At 54.0% G+C, this 18,538-nt stretch overlaps 1 protein-coding gene across 6 annotated transcripts in view; it reads left to right on the top strand.

Annotated features, from left to right (window-relative positions):
* The window catches only part of HMCN2 (hemicentin 2), a 176,357-nt gene that overhangs the window by 53,759 nt on the left and 104,060 nt on the right, over positions 1-18,538 (top strand). For all 6 annotated transcript variants that reach the window (XR_004433195.1, XM_033193925.1, XM_033193964.1 and 3 more), the window contains exons 17-23: positions 92-187; positions 506-633; positions 1,515-1,659; positions 5,582-5,694; positions 5,798-5,957; positions 7,297-7,462; positions 17,806-17,933. Coding sequence is in view for 5 of the 6 variants with exons in the window: in XM_033193925.1 (XP_033049816.1) it covers positions 92-187; positions 506-633; positions 1,515-1,659; positions 5,582-5,694; positions 5,798-5,957; positions 7,297-7,462; positions 17,806-17,933 (936 nt within the window). In the remaining variant the exon portion in view is untranslated. The remainder of the gene's footprint in view (positions 1-91; positions 188-505; positions 634-1,514; positions 1,660-5,581; positions 5,695-5,797; positions 5,958-7,296; positions 7,463-17,805; positions 17,934-18,538) is intronic.

The following is an 18,538-nucleotide window of genomic DNA, read 5'->3' on the forward strand; positions in this document are numbered from 1 at the left end:
GGCTGTCTCTGCACCTGGGGAACTGGAGCCCTTGGGGGTTGCAGCTGTGGTGTGCCTTGGCAGTCACACCTGCCTCTCTCGTGCCCCTCAGATGTAGCACCAGAAGACCAGGCGTCGTATGTCTGTGAAGCTCGAAACGTCTTTGGGAAGGTCCAAGCCAAGGCCCAGCTCATCGTCACTGGTCACGGTTTGCTGGTGGATCTGAGGGCCCGGGGAGGTGGGGGGCAGGTGCTCCCTGGGGGCACAGTAAGGCTGTGGGCACCTCCAGGGAGACTCTCCTGGCCCATCTGTTGGAATAAATGAATCCACAGCCAAATTCTCCAAGAGCAGCACCTGTGCCCCTGCATCCTGGGCAATGTCCTGGGGGTCCTGTGACCCTTTAGGATCCCCAATTCTGATGCCATCTCCCAGTTTCCTGGGGAGGGAGAGGGGAGCAGGTACCTCTGTCCCCCAGACAACCACCCAGGGCACCTATTGTGGCTGACACCGGCTCCTCTCCCGACAGCCCCGCCACAGATCGCCAGCAGCGCCCCCACCGTCCGGGTCCTGGAGGGGCAGCCTGTGTCCCTGCCCTGCATCGTCCTGGCTGGGCGGCCCCTCCCGGAAAGGCACTGGCTCAAGGGTGGCCGGCCTGTGAGTGCTGGTCTCCTCTGGGTGCGGTGGGCCATGGCACCTGGGGAAGCAGGGGGCTGTCACAGCCATGCCTCGGTCTCTGCTTAGCTGTTTCCCCTCCTGGGAGTGGCCTCTTCCTTCTGCCCTCTTTTTAGCCCCATTTCAGAACCTTCTCTGATAACGCACTGATGGTGTTTGCTGCCCTTTAAAGTCTTGCCGGCTGTCAGACGGGTCATGGCTGCTGGACCCCTGGGAACTCTGCAGGGGAATCGTGTGCCTCAGGAGTGCTGTGGGCCAGGGAGCAGGGATTTGGTGGAGGCCCAGTCTCAATGCAGTGGTCTCCCCGCTTCTTATGATTCCAGAACAGGGATGTGACCTGTGCAGTTTACTTTCTGCTCCAAATACCAGTGTGTGCCGAATGCACAGTGGTTGCCTTATCAATCAGTTCACGTCCATTTGATTTTCTTGGTGTTCTTCTGTTTGCTGTCTTCTATTGACTCTTTCATTACCTCTTCCCTTTCCTCAATTCTTCTGCCTGGTCTCAGACACACTGGGTCCCTGTGCCCTGCAGGCTACAAAGAGGTGCCTTCCCAACTCTGCATTCCCAGGAGAGACTCTCGTGGGCCCAGCTTGGGCCAGGCCCACCCTGGTCCAGTGGACAGAGGGAGAGGTGGGGTCAGGGTATGCAGGGGTCAGGCCCACCCAGCCCTGCAGGGTCTCTGGAGGGCTTGACTGGCCACTCGGCAGGGACTCAGAGCTCCTCAGACTTCTCTGAGCCCCCGGACTCTCAGTCCTGGCTGCTCCCTGCTGGCTTGATGGGCAGCATAGTTTCCCAAGGGTTCTCTCTCAGCTGCCTCTGAGTGAGGCCTGAGGCTAAGCTGGTGCTTCCTCGCCCCCACCAGCTCCCACCTGGTAGCCGGTATTCTATCCGAGCGGATGGCAGCCTCCACCTTGACCGAGCGTTGCAGGAGCACGCGGGGAGGTACCGGTGTGTGGCCACCAACACGGCCGGCTCTCAGCATCGGGACGTGGAGCTGGTGGTCCAGGGTGAGTCCTGGGGCCACCAAGGTGGTGGTCATGGGGCAGGGAACATGATGGGGTGGGGGAACGTGCAGAGGTAACTTGATCTTGAATGCATTTGCTTTAAAAAATCGCGCAAATGATATATATTCTCTGTGGAAAAATTAGGGATTTGACAAGTTAAAAAAATACTCTCATAATACCAGTAGCTAAGAATAACCAGATTTTGCATTTGGGCATGTATCTTTTCATACTCTATACACACACACTATATATATCACACACACCTATATGTAGTATATATACACTATGTATAGATAGAATATATATTATTTATACATGATTCATGCAGATTCTTTGTATGTTCTTATAAATTATATAAAAATTATCATCTATTTATCTATCTTTTTATCTATCATTTATCCATCTAATCTATCTGCCTGTTTACATACCTAGTTAAAAACCAAATAGGATCACACGCTGTCATTGTCTTGGCCCCTAAGTATTTCCATGACAAGATGTTATGGCTGTTCTGTTTTCTGTCAATTAAGATTCAGGCCGGGCACGGTGGCTCAAGCCTGTAATCCCAGCACTTTGGGAGGCCGAGACAGGCGGATCACGAGGTCAGGAGATTGAGACCATCCTGGCTAACACGGTGAAACCCCGTCTCTACTAAAAAATACAAAAAAACTAGCCTGGCGAGGTGGCGTGCGCCTGTAATCCCAGCTACTCCGGAGGCTGAGGCAGGAGAATAGCGTGAACCCGGGAGGCGGAGCTTGCAGTGAGCTGAGATCCGGCCACTGCACTCCAGCCTGGGCGACAGAGCAAGACTCCGTCTCAAAAAAAAAAAAAAGATTCAGAGGCATCAGTTTAATAAGGGGTTGACCATGCCCCCTGATTATCTAATTATCTGATTATCTGTACTCCCCCTCAACACCACCACATCCCCCACAACCCGGGAATGAACAGCCTCATACCTACACATTGTAGGTGACCTCGTACCTACGTGACCAATTCTTTCCTTAGGATAAACCCATTAATGTGGATTAAGTTTTGCATCACAGAGATGATACGTTTTTGGAATTTTTGGTGTTTTGCCCAGCTGCTCTCCTGCCCACAGCACTGGGTTCTTTTGTTCACCCAACTGGGAACCACTGTGCTTTTTAATGTAAGATGAGACATTTCAAACTAAATGTGGTTATGTTTTGTGATTTACCAAGTATGTTAATTTCATCTTCTTTCTTGTTGGTTGCATAAAGCCCCCAAGGGACTAGTGGGAAGAACGCTCGTTCCCCATTTTATAGGGGAGTGCAAAGTCAGAAGGGCTGGGTTGAGCACTCAGGTGTAATTCTAGGTGTCATCCCCTCATAATTCCAGATCCAAATCGCCATCCAAGGTTGAGTGTGTACCGCATGCCAGGCATCTGCTAGTTTCTATATATGATTCCACTCAGTTTCACCCCCTAACTTCCCACTGTGCCCTCACAGCGGCTTCTGCAGGGTTGACACGAACAGGCTCAGTCTCTCTTGGCTTAGTTCATTTCCATTCAGCAAATATTTCTGGGCCTCTGCTGGCTTTGGCCACCTGGGAGTCCAGAAGGCCGTTTTCTTCCCTAAAGGAGCTCCAAGTGCTAGCGTCAGAGCCCCTGGCTTCCGGATTCCTCTCCTGGCTTCTCCATGCCTAGTTGCCCCTCCCTCGCTCCCCTTAGAGACCCCGTTTTCAAGCCTGCCAATCTGAGTGGTGCCCAGGGTGGATGTGATACCTGTTTTTAAGCTCACTGTGTTCTGCAAACACGGCTCATCTATCCATTCCAGAAGGGATGACCAGGGAATTGGGGTTAAATTAGCTTTTGTGCTGATCAGGGCATGTGGGTACCAAAAGATTAAGTGGCTTATCCAGAGCCTCAGAGCAATGAATCAGCGCAGCTCATTCCCGAGCACATGCTGCCTTCTGTGCAGGGAAGGCAAAAAAGCTGACGATGGCAGGCAGTGGTGGCTCAGGTATTGTGCCAGTTTTACTTTCCGGTTGAAAGCTTTTATTTTTTAATTTTCATTTATTTATTTATTTCTGAGATGGAGTCACTCTGTTGCCCAGGCTGGAGTGCAGTGGCACGATCTCGGCTCACTGTCATCTCTGCCTCCCGGGTTCAAGCGATTCTCCTGCCTCAGCCTCCCGAGTAGCTGGGATCGCAGGCATGTGCCACCACACCCAGCTCGTTTTTGTATTTTTAGTAGAGATGAGTTTCACCACGTTGGCCAGGATGGTCTCAAACTCCTGACCTCAGGTGATCTGCCCACCTCGGCCTCCCAAAGTGCTGGGATTATAGGCATGAGCCACAGTGCCTGGCCTGAAAGCTTTGAAAATTGTCAAATATACATAACATATATCATTTTGACAATGTTTAGGTGTGCGGTGGTGTTAGTACATTCACACTGTTACAGGACTATCACCGCTATCCATCTCCAGGACTTTCTCACCATCCTGAACAGAACCTCTGTCCTCATTAAATGTTAGCTCCCCATTCCCAGCTCCCCTCAGCCCCCTAGGAGCCACCCTTCTACCTTCTATCGCTATGAACTTGCCTATCTAGGGACTTCATATAAGTGGAATCTTACAGTATGTGTCCTCCCGTGTCTGTGATTTCACTTAGCATGTTTTTAAGGTTCATCCGTGGTGTAGCATGTGTCAGAATTTTATTCCTTTTAAAAAAATAGCCTGGATTTTTAAGAGGAGTTTAAATTTACAGAAAAATTGAGCAGAAGGTACAGAGATTTCCCACGTACCTCCCGTTCCCGCCATGCGCAGCCGTCTTCACTGTCAGCATCCCCCAGAGCGGCCCATTGTTACCACTGAAGACACGCCATAATCACTCCAAATCCCAGAGTTTACACTGGGGTTCCTCTTGGTGGTGTTTATTTATTTTATTTTTTATTTATTTATTTTTTGAGATGGGTTCCCTCTTGGTGTTTTTTTTTAAATTATTTATTTATTTATTTTGAGATGGAGTCTCACTATATGGCCCAGGCTGGAGTGCAGTGGTGCAATCCCAGCTCACTGCAACCTCCACCTCCCAGGTTCAACTAATCCTTCTGCCTCAGCCTCCCAAGTAGCTGGGACTACAGGCGCCCACCACCACACCCAACTAATTTTTGTATTTTTAGTAGAGATGGGGTTTCACCCTCTTGGCCAGGGTGGTCTCGAACTCCTGACCTCAGGTGATCCACCTATCTTGGCCTCCCAAAGTGCCGGGATTACAGGCATGAGCCACCGCACCTGGCCCTTGGTGTTGTTTATTTTGTGGGTTTGGACAAATACATAGTGACATGGACCCATCACTGCAGTATCACCCAGAGTAGCTTCACTGCCCTAAAACTCCTCTGGGCTCTGCCTCTTCCTCCCTCCTTCCCGAAACCCTGGCAACCACTGATCTAGTTTTGTCTTTTTTTTTTATCCTTTTTTTTTCTTTTTTTGGAGACAAGAGTCTCACTCTGTCTCCCAGGCTGAAGTATAGTTGTGCAATCTCGGCTCACTGCAACCTCCGCCTTCCGGTTCAAGCAGTTCTCCTGCCTCAGCCTCCCAAGTAGCTGGGATTACAAGCATGCATCACCACGCCCAGCTAATTTTTGCATTTTTAGTAGAGACGGAGTTTTATCATGTTGGCCAGGCTGATCTCGAACTCCTGACCTCAAGTGATCTTCCCGCCTCAGCCTCCCAAAGTGCTGGGATTACAGGCGTGAGCTACCGCGTCCGACTGCTTTGCCTTTTACAGAATGTCGTATAGTTGGAATTAATTTCGTTCCTTTTTAAAGATGAATACTCTTCCGTCGTGTGCACACACCACATGTTGTGTCCATGCATCGCTGATGGACATTTGGCTGTTTCTACCTTTTGGCCACTGTGAATGATGCTGCAACGAACCTTGGCTTTGACACTGGTTTATTTATAACAGTGCCACCTAGAATCCATCCCACTGCCACCCACCACATCACCAATGAAGGGGTTCCGGCCTCTCTCCCCTGTGTTGCTTCAGGAGTTCCCGCCCCCACCATCACCTGGACCAAGGTGAGCAGTGCCTGTTACCAAGAGGGTAACCGGAGAGGTAGGCCCAGTGTGTCATGGGACAGAGGTATGGGCTTTGCTGATGTCACCTGTGTCTCTGCCCTAGGAAACCAATGCCCTGACCTCCAGAGGTCCCCACTACAATGTGAGTAAAGAGGGCACCCTGCTCATTGCCCAGCCATCCGCCCAGGATGCAGGGGCCTATGTCTGCACGGCCACCAACACCGTGGGCTTCTCCAGCCAGGAGATGCGGCTTTCTGTCAACAGTGAGTGATGCCAACCCTGTCCTGGGAGAGGGGACTCAGTGGATGTGGAGACAGAGAGTCCCACCTCAGCCCTGTGGAGCCTGAGGCGGGGAAGCTGTTGCATCAGCAAGCCCTGCAAAGACATGTGGCTCTCCACAGGACCCATGTCCCCAGCAGTCCTCTCACCCGCCTCTCTCTGCCCCAGACCCTCTGGTCTCCTTTCCGTTTCTGGAACGGTCCAACCTGCCTCAGGGCCTGTGCACATGCAATTCCTTCTGTTTGGAGTGCCATTCCCCCACCTCTGGGCCCAGCTGACTGCTCCCATCCGTCAGATCTCAGCTCTCCCTGATCTGCCAGGCTGGTCAGGTCACCTTGCTGTAAACTGTGCAATATCCCCTTCTTGGCACCCATCACAGCTGTGATTCAATAATTAATTGCATAGTGAGCTTTTTGGTACCAGTATTGCCAACGGACCCTAAAGGCTTTGAAGACGGAGCGGGACCTGTCTCCTTCGCTGCCATCCCCAGCATTCCCCACGGGGCTGGCACTCAGTAAATATGTCTGAGAGGAGTGAGCAAATGTATAAGCCAGGCTTTTTCTCTCATAGACCCTTACGGTCAACATTTTTATATTGCAAAAAAAAAGTCCTAATGGGGGAGCATTTCCTCTCTGAACTACAAATGTACAGGGAACACGGGAGGGCTAGATGGGTTCTGATGTCCCCAACTGGCTAACTTCTTTCATTGTTGCTGCTCAGACAGGTAGTGAGTGCCCTCCTTGTATGAGCTCCAAGGTAGAAGGGCGGGTACAGGGAGGGAGGAGGAAGGAAGGGTACCACGCAGTCTCTGCCATGGAGGAGTCTTCAGCTTAAGGTGAGAGAGAGAGGTGACATGCACAGATTGCCATCAATCCCTCACCAGGCTTCGAGAGGTCCAGAGGGAGGGTCTGTGCATTCTTTGGTGACTGATATCGTGGGACTAAGTGAATAAGCAAGGGGAGAAGGTAAAGAGAGAGGAGGACTTAAGAGCCTTTCAGAATGTCCCTGGGGAAGGGACGGCAGGATGAAGAGAAGCCAGAGGAGGCACAGACCCTGGGGCAGGAGGGACCTAGTCAGGGTCCTCAGAGCAAGGTGCTGGTGGGGAGATGGGTGGGGGAGGACTGAGCGAAAACCCTGGGACCTGAGTCCCACCCTCAACCTGCACTGTCCCCCTTCTGACAGCCACACCCACCTTCTGACCTCCTGAAGGTCGAGGGCGCAGTACCGGCTCTGCCTCCTGGGGGAGCTGCCCCACGGCCCAGGGCACTCATGGCCCCTAGTTCCCTCTGCCCTGCTGACAACCTCTGCTTACTCTCCCCACAGCCAAACCCAGGATCCACATGAATGGGTCACATAATGCAGATGTGCCCCTGAGAGTCACAGCGAAGGCTGGCGAAGAGGTGACCCTGGATTGTGAGGCCGAGGGCTCCCCACCCCCACTGGTCACCTGGACGAAGGACTCCCACCCTGTACCGCCCATCACCAACAGGTAACCCCAGTCCCATGGCCTCAGGCGACAGAGCTTAGGGCTGGAGGGAAGGCTGCCTCAGGTGACCAGTGACCCAGCGAGTGTCTTGGACCCTGCAGTCTCTCCCATAGGGTGCTCCTGGGCTTCCACACACAGGGCTATTGTCCACGGGCCCCCAGAAGCCTGCAAGGGGCCTCTGGAGGGTGCCTGGAAGCCCAGGGTGAGACTCCCCATCTGAAATAACATGCACGGGGCATTGCCTGCAGGATCCTGTTTAATCTGCACAGCCACCTTTGATCTCTGACAGGGTACTCAGCCAGGGAGTGAGCTGCTGGCCATCACCTGGCTAGAAAAGAGCAAAGCCAGGGCTGGGACCACATCCCCGCCATGACACACACCACCCCCACGCTGGCTCTGCAGACCAGGTGTCTGGCGGCTGGGCTGTCTGACTCAGCTGCTCCCGGTCTGGGATCCTGGGAGTGGGCGGATAGGGAGGAGGCTGGCTTGGGTGTCCTTCAAAGCCACGCCGTACCCCCCTAGGAAGGGATGTGGGGGATGCTAGGGCCTTTGCCCCTGGCTGCCTGGCTGGGGGGTTCTGTGGCTCAGTTTGGTGACATCAGCCCTGGCAGGGTCTTTGAGATGTTCCAGACCCAGAAGGTCTCCGAGCAGCCTGCTCTGTAATGTGACCCCCGCCCCACCATGTGTCAGTGCATCTCAGAACATCTGTTTGGTGAGTCCTGCCAATCCTTGCAGCCGGGCACCCCTAAAGGTGGCGGAGGCCCAGGGAGCTGGCCCTGGGCATCATCGGTGCCGTCCCCCGTGCCCTCTTGGCGTCGCTGCAGCTCTGTGTTGTGAGGTGGGGGTGTGGCAGGGGCCGCGGGGGCCCACAGCTCCCCTAGAAAGCCTGGTCCTAGCTCTGCGGCTGGGCGGTGGCCCTCAGCTGGAGGATGCGTGTTGATTTATGGCTTGTTACTGAAACGGGAACCGCATTCCCATTTGTTCTCCCCTCCTCGCCGGTGGTGCATTAATAGGTCAGCCGGGAGCTGTAAATTTGCGAAAGCCGCTTTTGCAATCCTAGAGTTGTCTTGTGTTCCCTCTCCCTTGCCCTCTTCACTTTGTGCTGGCGTACATTGTTTTATCTCCAAATTTGGGAGATTCCGAGAGTTTATCTAAATGAGGAGGAAAATGTGCTGGGAGGCGGGGGTGGGGTTAAGTGCTCAGGCCCTGGAGTTCCTCAGACCCTGTACGGAACCGCCTGCTCCCTTCTTAGTCGTGCGACCTTGGGTGGACAGTGGCTCCTCTTGGCCTGTTCCTCCATCTGCAAAGTGGACGTTATTTAAATAGCACCCTTGTGGGGTAATGACGGATGTGCCGTGCTTAGGAAGTCAGATGTGCTGAAAACTTGCTCCCTTTCGTATGATTTCCCTGCTGTTGCTGTTCACAAACTGAGACATCCTCTCCAGCTTTTACAAATTTATCCTCATCCGACCACACCTGTTATCTCAATTGTCACCTGCTTTTTAAATATAAAAGCTTTATTGAGATGTAATTCACATACTGTATCCTTCGCTTATTTAAAGGACACAATTCAGTCAGTTCAGTGTTTTTAGTATATTCAGACTGTGCAGCCGTTACCACAACCAATTTTAGAACATGTTCATCACCCTCCCCAAAAAACTTCATACTCATTGGCAGCCACCAGCCCCTCACCATTTCTGCTCCAGCCCCACTGCAGCCCCTGACAGCCACTGACCTGCTTTCGGCCTATTTTGGACATTTCGTGTAAACAAATTACATGGGGCCTTTCGTGTCTGGCTTCTATCACCTAACTTAATGTCTTCTTAACCAGATTAGTGCTTGCTTGCTTTTAATGGCTGAATAGCATCCCATCGTGTGGGTGGCTCACCTTTTGTGTGTCTACTCATCAGTTGATGTGCACTGGGGCTGTTTCCACCTTTTGGTGACTGTGAATAGCCTTACTTTTTTTTTTTTTTTTTTGAGAGAGGGAGTTTCGCTCTTGTTGCTCAGGCTGGAGTACAATGGTGCGATCTCGGCTCACTGCAACTTCACTTCCCTGGTTCCAGTGATTCTTCTGCCTCAGGCTCCAGTGTAGCTGGAACTACAGGCAACTGCCACCACGCCTGGCTAATTTTTGTATTTTTAGTAGAGACGGGGTTTCACCATGTTGGTCAGGCTGGTCTCGAACTCCTGGCTTCAGGTGATCCACACGCCTCGGCCTCCCAAGGTGCTGGGATTACAGGCATGAGCCACTGCTCCTGGCCATAGCCTCACTTTTGATTGTACTTGAAGCTTTGCTCGCAGGCTCTGGGTCCTCTGGTTCCCTCCCTGCCCCACACTGGTAGTGTCCACACACAGAACCAAGCTCAGCCTCTCACAGACACACCACATCACCTCCGTCCCTCGGTGACTCAACCAGAACACAGAGACTTAAAAAGCCCCTTGGAAAACACACAGCAAGACTTTCTGTCTGTCTGCTTCCCCCTCCCCTCCCCCCCTCCCCCTCCTCCCCTTCCCTACATCCTCTTCCTCTTCCCCTCCTGTCTCCCTCTTCCCTTTTCCTCCTCCTCCTCCCCTTCCCCTCCCTCCCCTTTGTCTTCCTTATTCTTTCTTCCCCAAGGACATTCCCAGGCTCAGCCTCAAAGCAGCGCTTCTGGAAACGGAGCACTTATCTGGCTGATGCGTCTGCTGAGTCGTAGGTGCTCATCTCTTGATGAGAGGAGACAGCTGCCCTCCACACCTGCTTCCCCCTTCCCCTGCTCCCTGGCTCCTCTTCCTTGCCGAGCCACCCCAAAGACAGGGCTCCACGGCAGCCCCTTCTCCTTCTGTGGTGTAGTCAGGGCTGAGAGTCAAGATGTGCTGAGCCTCTGAGGCCCCTCCATTCCGCCTTGTCCAGGGGTGGCCCTCTCCTGCCAGCGCCGTGGAGGTGGGTGGGGTGGATGGCACCATGCCCAGTGCACTGAGGAGGAAGCAGAAACGCATGGGGTGTGGGGACGTGGAGCCTGACCCTGCAGCTCCTGGGAGGGGGGCTCCAACATGCACAGACATGCAGACACACACAGACGCACGCACAGGGACAGGCGTATCAGGTGGGCCGCTGCTCTCTGAACTCCTAGGTATCTTCGACCCCCTGGGTCAGCAAGTCCTCACAGAGGAAGTATCCTAGGAACCCCAGAAGCCGTGAAGTTCCGAGCCACCCAGCTGCGTCCCCGTCCCTTTGGAGCAGCCCTTGTCCTTGTAGGGACTGTTCTAGAATTAAACCTCGGGCATCTTATATTCTGTCCTCATCGCGGATTCCTTTTCTCTTTTACCCGTTTTCTCGATTCATCCTGGCCCATGTCACTTGCTTTTCCTTTCAAAGGGCAAAATAGGCCGTGCGCGGTAGCTCATGCCTATAATCCCAGCACTTTGGGAGGCCAAGGAAGGCGGGTCACGAGGTCAGGAGATCAAGATCATCCTGGCCAACATGGTGAAACCCCATCTCTACTAAAATACAAAAAAAAAAAACCACACACACACAAATCAGCCAGGCGTGGTGGTGCGCACCTGTAGTCCCAGCTACTCGGGAGGCTGAGGCAGGGGAATCACTTGAACCTGGGAGGTGGAGGTTGCAGTGATCCAAGATCATGCAACTGCACTCCATCCTTGCAACAGAGCAAGACTCTGTCTCAAAAAAAAAAAAAAAAAAGAAAAGAAAAAAAAAGGGGCAAAATAACATTCCAGGGCGCTCGGCTCCCATCGTCGCTGAGCCATTGCTCTGTGTGGGGCACGGCCATGTTGCCAACTCTCGCGGTCATAAATGGGACTGTTGGAGCAGCTTTGCACAATGGTCCTCTTTATCTCCTGGGTCAGTTCCTTGGGGGATGGTCCCAAAAGCCAATGGTGAAGTCGAGGGTGGGAATGGTCATTGAGTGCTTCTTTCCCGTGGGACTTGTTTTTGAAAAAGACATCCAAGTGGCAAATTCAAAATTGAAGTCAGCAGCGTTGACAGAGCGACATCCTGTGCCCAGAATTGTGTCGCAGCCTCAGAGACAGAAGACATGGGCTTGGGCCGTGTGTGAGGTCAGGTGGCAGAAGACCTGGGGTCCCATCTCAGCTTCACCCCAGCTCGCCCAGTGACCTCAAACAAGACCTTTCCCCTCTCCCCTCCCTGGGCCTCAGCCTTTCCATTTGAGAAATGAAAGGGTTGGACAGGCGATGGTGGCCAGAGAGCATCTCAGGGCTCTGGTCCCATGATTCAGCCCAGGGATGCTGGGGCGAGGCAGTGTTTCCAGGCAACAATGTTTGTTTGGGATTCCGATGAGGAGATGGGACGGCTGTGAGCACTCCTGGCTCTGGCTCTGGCTCCCGGAGGCAGCAGGCCAGCATTCCACACAGGGCCAAATCCCTAATCCCAGCACGGTGTGGGGACAGTGAGAGGATGGTGCGCTTCTGTCTCATTCCTCCAGGTTTTCTTCCTTTGATACCCCACCACCCTCCTCTGCCCCTTCCCAAGCACACTGCAGGACAGGCTGCCCACCCACCCTTCTCCTGGAAGGAGGCCACTGGGCCGGCTCATTAGAGGCGAGAGGTGAGGCCTACAGCTGGGATCTGGTGACTTGTGGCAGTGAAAGCAGCTCACTGCTCTCTGGAAGCCAGTGGCATGCCTGGACTACCCAGGGTCCTGCATGGGGACTGTACCTTGGTGGAACCTCAAAGCCCTTGTTGGTTTCTGGCTTGGTGGCTCTGGAGTCCGTCTTGTCAGCCTGTGGGCAGTGGCTCTCTTTCTGGAGAACGTTTAAGTTTACTCACCTTCAGAGCTGGACGTTTAGATCACCGTGGCAGTTAGGAAGGAGCATGGTCACACAGTGTGAGGGTCAAGTCCTCGCTGTGCCCTGGCCAGCTGAGCAGCCATGGACACCAGGACCACACCTCCGGAGGCTCAGTCTTCTCCTCTGCAAAAGGGGGTGTGGCAGTGGGGTCTGCCTGCCTTGTAGGTCTGGCTGCTGGGATTCTAAGTGAGAGTGTGCTTAGTGGCATAGTGACACACAGGAAGCGCTCAATAGTTGACAGCTGTGGATGGCGTCAGCACCATCCTCGTTGGCACCACTAGCATCACAGGGCTTACGTTCTCCGGGCTCATATGATGACGCTGGCTCCATCTCCCCCGACCTATTTATTGTGCTTGGCCCCTTGGCGGGTCTCAAGCACCTCCTCCTGAATTTCTCCAGCATGACCTTCCCTCGTGTGGCCTCCTCACGGGTCTGTGATGCTGGTCAGACTACAGGAAGAAGATGCGAGATGGGGCAGTGGTTGCCGGGAAGGATGCTCTCCAGGCTGCCTGCCCAGGCTCAGACCCTGTCCTGGACCCAGCAGACACAGGGCTGGCGTCCACTAGTGCATAGTGGGCATCTGTTGAGTGTTGCCTGACTGTGCGCTCTGTGCTGGGTGACTCTGGCAGGAGTGCCGTTCATTCCACAGTCACTGGCCCTGCTCCTGGATGCTTTATAGACAGAGGCAGCAGGAACAGCAATGTGGGAGACAGCGGGGGTCTGGGGAGGGCAGGAGGGCAGTATTGAGATGGTGGAAGGTCTAGGGGGAGGGAGGGAGAGCGGGGACCAGGGTCAGTGAAGGAGGGGAAGGGAGTGTGTGGCATGGACAGGGAACAGCTGTAATTTGCCACGAAATATTGATCGAACACCCACTATGGGCCAGGCCAGGGCCCATGCTGAGCTGGGGACATGCCGGGGACCTGGGCAGACCTGGCTACTCCCCTCATGGAGCCATCAGACAGCATAATGACAGGCGTGGTAAACTGCATAATAGCATGGGAAGCATGCAGTGGGAAGCAGGGCATTGCCTGGGGCAGTGGGGAAGCCTTCCCTGAGTGCAGCAAAGGTGTGTGCTGGGGATGAGGCAGACAAGTGAGGCCTAGGAACTGACATTATTCCTGGCACTTTCTATCAGATGCCCTTTGGTCTCTCTGGGCAGCCCTCTGCCCCGCGGGCCCCCCTCGCTTCTCCCCACCACTCTGACATCTGCCTGCGCCTCACTGCAGGGGCTCAAGCCAGATGGATGTCATAAACAGGAAATTCCCTTCAAACCTCTCCACGCTCATCTGGGCGCCACACGGAGCCATCTGGCCGAGCACGCCGCGATGAAGTCTGCCCCGCCCATCACACCATGCGCCCAACAGCAGCCTGTTCCTCGGAGACTCTGTGGCCTCCTCCCTTTCTCTCATCTCTCCACTGCTGCCTCCACTTCCCTGCTGGGCTGCAGCCCCCAAACCTCCCACTGAGTCTCTTGGAATATGGTAGGAGAGTGGTGGCAGGCAGAAGGAGCAGGTGGTCGGCTGCCCTAGAAACCCCAGGCCCATATCTGCAGCTTCACCTTTTCCCTGAGTCTCTGCAGAGCATGCGCAGGGTCATGATAGAAGCAAGTCTCTATGCCAGATCTGAGCAGGTCCTGGAGATACCAAGGGAAATAAGACGGATGTCCCCTTGGAACCACAGGCAGGCAGGTGACAGGTGGTGACAAGGCAGTGTGGTGAAGGCTATGATGGCAGGATGTTCAGGCAGCTGTGGGAGCCTACAGGATAGACCTGTCAGCCTGGGGCATCAAGTCAGCCTTCCTGGAGGTGGTGATGTCTCCGTATTAGAAGATGAATCAAGTATCATCCAGGTGAGTGGGAAGTGCAGGTATGTCCCAGGTAGAAGGAATAGCATGTGCAAAGGAGGGCTGGTGAGATGGGCCTGGCCCCCTGGGGAGGAACAGAGGTCCAGTGCTCCCATGCAGGGATGCAGGGGAGTTGGGGGTGGTCTGCGTAGGTCCACACAGGCCATAGTACTGTGCTTGGATTTTGTCAGGGAGCAGTGCGCAGCCGCAGAGGGCTTGAGAGCAGGTGAGGATGTGGCCAGTTTGGCATTTAGAGCAGACACAGGCTCTGCTGGCAGGTCCTGGGTCCTTTGGCCTCAGCATGTCCGTCTGTAAAATGGATTCCCGCATTTCTTCCTTGGTGATGTAGCAAGCAGAATCCTCCTTCTAGGAAATGATCTGGGCTGCTCCTAAGAAAGATAAGATACTTACTTTTATTGGTGTGAATCGTTAACACTTTTGGAAGTTTTTTTTTTTTTTTTCCAGAAGCCCCCATTTCCTATCTTTTTAAGGGTTTGGTAAGGAGAGGAGCAGGTCCTTAAAGTTCTGGAAGGCAACTTACCAGATAATAGAGTCTGGAGCTACCTTCTCTCTCTCTCTCTCTCTCTCTCTCTCTCTCTCTCTCTCTCTCTCTCTCTGTCTCTGTCTCTCTGTCTCTCTCCTCCCCCGTCCCCCAACCTTTATTTTTCTTCACAGAGTCTTGCCCCATTGCCCAGGCTGGAGTACAGTGGCACAACCAGAGCTCTCAATCTGCTGGGCTTGAGTAATCCTCCCAGCCCAGCCTCTCAATTAGCTGGGACCACAGGCATGTGCCACCATGCCCACTTAATTTTTTATTTTTTGTAGAGACAAGGTCTCCTCATGTTGCCCAGACTTGGTGCTGCCTTTTCAAATATGAAATGGGGTTCAGAGATGTTGACTGCCCTGCACAGCATGTCTGAAGCACAGCTGGACCTCGGATCCAGAACTCCAGTTTCTAGCCCAGACCTCTTCCCACTGGCCCACATCGTCCCTGTTTGCCAGCCCAGGTGTTGCGATGAAGTCTAGGGAGGGAACTGCATCCCAGCCTGGAATGGGATTGAGTGTATAAGTTTCAACATCAAATGGATTTGGCCCTTGGTTAGTGGGTGTCAACATGTCAACATTATTTAATTTTTTAAAAAGCTGTAGAAGAGAAAATTCAAGCTGAAGTGGTAGACAGAGTAGAACTACCCAGGGGAAATGGGGACATGTTTACCCATTGCCAGGACACATACATATTTACGTGGTGTTTTCTCACGTTTTCCTTTGTCCTGTAAAGACTGAGCAACCTGTTCAGTGCTGCCCAGCTGATTGAAGACTGGGGAGAGATCCCAGACACTGGCTGGGGATTTGTGTCACACTAATAGCAAGGCAGTTTAGGTGACCTGGAGGAGGTGATGTCTCGATATTGGAAGATGAGCAGGTGTTATCCATATACTAGGTCCTGGGCACCTCAGGCTTTGTGTGCGTGATATCAGTTCATACTAGATAAGGACACTGAAACTCAGGGAGATGGCGTCCTTGGCCCAAGGTCAGCCTGTAAGAGGCAGAATGGTGGTTCTCACCAGGACACCTGCCGTCAAAGACCCACACCTATCTGCTCTGCCATGCTGCTTCTTGGGGAAGGCGCGCTTCTTCATGTCCCCAGGCAGTGGGTCCCTGGAGATGGTTCCCCAGCCACTTGTATCAGCTACCTAGGGCTTTTTAGTAAAACCCCAATTCCTACCTCCTCCATGGAATGAGTCTCTGGGCAGGGCCTGAGAATCAGCATGTGTCACATGCAACTAGGAGATTCTGATGAGAACCCCTGCCCTGCAAGGTGTGAGATCTTTGAGAGCAGAGGATGTGAGCCTGTAGCCCAGGAGACCTGCTCCAGTGCATGTGAGACACATACAGCAGTGTGAAACAGAGAGAGAGAGAGAGAGAGAAAGGAGAAAGGAAGGAAAGAAGGAGGAGATAAAGATCTAAATGTTTAAGTGTCCACTCAAAAGGGAGCGAGTTCATAAATTGTGGTGTGATCATACAAGGGAATATTACACAACAGTCAAAAATGAGTGAATAGACCTATATATGTATATACTCATGATGCCATTTATGTCGTGATATAGCTCATGATGCAGGCTTTAAAACATGCAAAACATTGTGTGTTATTTATGCATGTGCTCTTGTCTCCGTGGAAGCAGCTGACCTGGGTTGAGTGCCTCTGTGTTCCAGATGCCGTGCTATGAATTAGGCCATTCAGTTCTTTTGACAACCCTGTGAGCAATGAGCACAACTGATGGCTCTATTTTCCAAAAAGAGATGAATTAGGCACAGGAAGGTGAGGTGACTTGCCCAACCTCACACAGCAAGCACATGGCCCAGCAGGTTAGACCCAGGGAATCCAGCCCAGTGCCCAGGCTCTAGAGACCACCACCCACTGTGTCATCCACAGCCATCCTTAGAGAACTCGCCCCAAGGGGCTGCTGGATGCTCGGGACAAATGGATGGAGGGGATGGCTGGGAAGGGGCTGTCATTGACCTACTTTACAGATGGGGAGACAGAGTTCTCAGCTAGTAGCCCGAGAATTACCGACGGTATTGCCCTGTTTAATGACTGCACGGCCTGCACTTTGCTTGCCATGTCTCATGTGATCCTTGCAGCTGCCTGCGAGGTGGGGGCTATGAGGGCCTTAAGGGTTCTATAAGGGGCTCTGTAATCCCCGTTTTGCAGAGGAGGAAATTGAGGCTCAGCAGAAAGCAAGGTGGGGGCCAGGACTGGAGCATCCCAGGCCTGCTGGGTTCTAGAGCCCAGCTGGTGAGCGCAGGGCCAGCGACCGGGCCTTGGAGTCCCCCCCACCGGCCTGTGCTGGCTGCGTGCTCTCGGGGCCAGCCAGGGTCAGTGGCCGCAGCTGCCTTCCCTGTTTTATGGAGGCAGGAGCTGTGCAGAGCCAGCACATATGGGCCAGTGACATCATGTCTGCAGGGGGCCCTTGGGGTCCAGCCCAGCTGCAGGAGCCTGGCTGGGGGTCCTATATCCCTGTGGGATGGGGGTCATGTGACTTATCAAGCTAAGGCAGACTGGGGAGGATAACGATGGCAGTGGGGGTGGGGGCTCCGCAGCTTCCTCCTGAGGACCCTCAACACAGTTCTGGACTGAGAGCACCAAGCAACTGCAGTCAGAGTCAGGCCGGCCCTGGCACCAGACCAGAGGGCCTCTAGGGCTGCCAGCTTCTTCATGCCACACGCAGGGCAGGTGTGTGTGGCAGAGGAGGGGGAGTTGCCACCCGCAGTCAACAGGTGTCAAGCGGTGGGCAGGTTCCCGGCCCTGGGCTGAGCCTGTCATGGACTCCGTTTACCGGGTCTAGCCCAGACACAGGCCGTCTTAGGATGCCCATTTTATAGATGAGGCTCCGAGAAGTGAAGCAACGTGCCTGAGGGCCACACAGCTAGGAAGGATTTAGAGTTTAAACTCGAACCCAAGCCAGTGGGCTCCTAGTCGAGGGCTCTTCTTCTCTTACACCAGTAGGCATGGGACTGGCCCTGGCCTGGTGGTTCAGGGAGGGTGGAGGCGGGGGTGGGGGCTAGATGGTGGGTGCTGTTTCATTACCAGAAGGCTTCCTGGGGGAGGTGTCTGGTTCAAGTTGGGTCTTGAAGCCTTTCCATGTGTGTGGGGTCAGTAGAGATCTCACCAGTGCTCCTCATTCCCGCAGGCATGGCCTCCTCCCATCCGGCTCCCTGCGTCTGGCCCAGGTCCAGGTGGGTGACAGCGGCCACTATGAGTGTACAGCCAGTAACCCTGCGGGGTCCACCTCCCGGCGCTACGTCCTTGGGGTACAAGGTAGGACCAGTTGGCAGCCCCAGTCCCTCCCTGTCCCCCATCACCCTGCCTGTCCCTCAGGTCTCTCAGTGCCCCTCCTGCAGCCCACGCCCAGGTCTGTCAGGCTGTGTCACCTCTCCCTCCGTGTGCCTCTGCCACCTCCTCTTGCCACCCCCACTTCCTGTCTCTCTCAGGCCTGTGTCTTCTCCTCCACACTTTTTCTCCACCTCTCCCCATACCTCGTGGGGGGTCCTGGAGATGCTGTTCAGAGGCCCCCAAGAACACAGGGCAGAGAGCCGTGGGGACCTGGGTTTGGGAGGAAGGGGGTCAGAGGGGAACCCATGAAGGTGGGTCTGAGAGTGTCTCTGCCTGGTGCGCGAGGCCCAGCTGGGAGCCCAGGCCTGTGAGGTGCCACAGAGCCCCCTCCTGCTGAGAGCATCTTAATGTCCCCCAAGAGGCCCTTCTGAGCTCCTGCTCCCACCACTGCCATCAATGAGGCACTTTGTGCACCTATAACAAGAGGTGCCACTCTCTCTCCGTGCGTCCCTTCCTCTTGTCCGAGGTCCCCACGTACCCCACTGTGGTTCTGGTTCCCAGCCTGGTGGAGGGTCCCAGGAGGGGGCGTT

The sequence above is a fragment of the Trachypithecus francoisi genome, unplaced genomic scaffold, assembly GCF_009764315.1.
Source record: "Trachypithecus francoisi isolate TF-2019V2 unplaced genomic scaffold, Tfra_2.0 Contig01585, whole genome shotgun sequence".
Taxonomy (NCBI): Eukaryota; Metazoa; Chordata; class Mammalia; order Primates; family Cercopithecidae; genus Trachypithecus; species Trachypithecus francoisi.